General features: G+C 39.7%; 1 protein-coding gene across 1 annotated transcript in view; it reads left to right on the plus strand.

Moving 5' to 3' along the window:
* The window catches only part of KIAA0586 (KIAA0586 ortholog), a 156,307-nt gene that overhangs the window by 79,305 nt on the left and 74,397 nt on the right, over positions 1-2,605 (plus strand). Inside the window, exon 20 of the mRNA XM_023515871.1 lies at positions 1,354-1,553. Coding sequence (XP_023371639.1) covers positions 1,354-1,553 — 200 coding nt within the window. The remainder of the gene's footprint in view (positions 1-1,353; positions 1,554-2,605) is intronic.

Raw genomic sequence — 2,605 nt, forward strand, 5'->3', positions numbered from 1 at the left:
AGGTGAAGTAAGCTCTCTAGGTACAAAAAGTATACTCCTCCAGTTTCCCTTCCCAGTGCGCATCTGTAGTGATGCTTATTTCCCTCACCCTTGTATTTCATTTTGTCTTCAAAAGGTAATGCTGAGAAAACACAAAGGCAAGACACACATAGGAGAACCCCTACATTACAAAACGCACTCAGTAAAGGGTCTGTATCCAGAACAAATACGACACAAACGCCGGTTTAAAAATGGGCAAAAGATTTAACAAGCTACTTCACAAAGCAAATGTAAAGATGGTAAATAAACATACATAAAGTTGCAGAACACCATTAGTAATTTTTTTTACTATACAGATATTAGTATAATTGGGGAAATGCAAATAAAAACTCTAATGAGATATCCCTACATATGTTCAAAATGGCTAGAATTAAAAATACTGACAACATGAAGTGTTGAGAGACTGTGGTGCAATTGGAAGGCCACACACAGCTGAGTGGAATGCAAAATAGTATACTCACTTCGGAAAGTATTTAGCAGTTTCTTATAAAGTTAAACATTTACTCATCCTGGCCAAGCAAAATTGGATGTATCTTTTGGTATGTCCAAAAGTAGTTTGCGATTGTTCATAGTAGCTTTCTTCATAATAGCTAAAGACTAGAAGACTGTAAACGTCCATCAACTGGCAAATGGATTAACAAACTACAGTATGAGGTCTGACAATTTAAATTCATGAACTTGCTACCCTGTGCTTATGCTGGCCGCATGTACAGATAACTTGGAGGGTTCCATAACCTTGGTATATAAGTGTCTCTTAAGGAAGTTTTACTTACTTTTATGTATATTCATATAAGTAAAACGTACAACCCATTCTGAAAATTGGGATGGTGATAAGGCATCAGATAACAAGCCCCTGAGCTGCCATGGAGGTTTGATGAGGATTGACCTGTATATTAATCACTGAGGCATCTGAAATTTGAAGGAAGAGCGGTTTGCCTTCGTATTTATTGCATCCTTGTGTTTTGGTCAAAATCTATCACAGGGTTTCCTGTTGTCTTGCTCTTAGGAATGTGGAGTGTTTCCAAGTGAGGAGATTTACCCACTAAATAAATTCTGTAGCGGTAGGGAAGAAGCCATAAAAGTACACTTTCATCTGTGTGTCTTCCCGCCCCTTCTTATTTGTTTAGAGAATGTTTGTTATGCAGTTTGTCATCTTAGTCTTTTCATAATAAGTAGAAATGTTCATATTTTCATTTTTATTCCTCTTTTTACCCTCATATACAAATATATTGACAACTATAAAATTTTAAGAATTAAGGTTTGAATTGCAAGCATGTTTTTTGCCCCCTTATTCTGAAATGTATTCTTTTTTAGTGGAAGGAACAAGCCATGGTGCCCTCCAGCTTTTTGTCGATGCCGGGGTTCCTGTGAATTCAGACACCATTAGCCATTTTGTGAATGAAGCTCTCGCTGAGACCATTGCTGTCATGCTGGGTGACAGAGAAGCAAAGAGGCAAGGTCCTGCTGCCATTGGCGCCTGTGGGGAGGTTTCAGCACATGAAGCCACCTTGCTGGTAGGACTAATTCTTTGTGATTTACAGTTTGGGAAATTTTTGATCTGTTTATTAAAGAACAGTAAGATAGATAAATTTGAAACTTCATATCATAAAATCATAGTTTGTGGGAGAATTTTATTCCTTATTGGTATGATTAAAGTAACATTTCCTTGAGCATTTTATTTTGAAAACTTTTCAATCTATAGAATAGTTTAAAGTATGATGCAACAATGAACATCTGTATATACTCTTTACCTGTATTTAGCAATTAACATTTTGGCACCTGGTTTTTGTTTGTTTGTTTGTTTGTTTGAGACAGTCTCAACTCCATTGCTCAGGCTAGAGTGCCATGGCCTCAGCCTAGCTCACAACAACCTCAAACTTTTGGGCTCAAGCGATCCTCCTGCCTCAGCCTCCTGAGTAGCTGGGACTACAGGCACACACTACCTCACCTTGCTAATTTTTCTTTTTCTTTTTCTTTTTTTGTTTTGTTTTGTTTTGTTTTTTGTGAAAGAATCTCATTGGTAGAGTACTGTGGCATCACAGTTCACAGCGACCTCGAATTCTTGGGCTTAAGCAATTCTAATGCCTCAGCCTCTAAAGTAGCTGGGACTACAGGCACCCACCACAATGCCCAGCTATTTTTAGAGATGAGGCCTCAGTCTGGCTCAGGCTGGTCTTGAACTCAGGAGCTCACACAATCTACCCACATCAGCCTCCCAGAGTGCTAGGATTTTAGGCTTGAGCCACCGCGCCCTGCTTTTTCTATTTTTTGTAGAGATGGGGTCTCATTCTTGCTCAGGCTGGTCACAAATACAGCTTTTTTTTTTTTTTAATTCAAGATATAGGCTCAGTGCCTGTAGCTTAGTGGCTAGGGTGCTGGCCACATACACTGGGGCTACCAGGTTTGAACCTGGCCCAGGGCCTGCCAAACAGCAATGACAACTGTAAGAAAAAAATAGCTGGGCGTTGTGGCGGGTGCCTGTAGTCCCACCTACTTGGAGGCTGAGGCAAGAGAATCGCTTAAGCTTAAGAGTTTGAGGTTGCTGTGAGCTGTGACATCACGGCAC

Source organism: Otolemur garnettii, unplaced genomic scaffold, assembly GCF_000181295.1.
Source record: "Otolemur garnettii isolate 467f Iridium unplaced genomic scaffold, OtoGar3 scaffold00081, whole genome shotgun sequence".
NCBI lineage: Eukaryota > Metazoa > Chordata > Mammalia > Primates > Galagidae > Otolemur > Otolemur garnettii.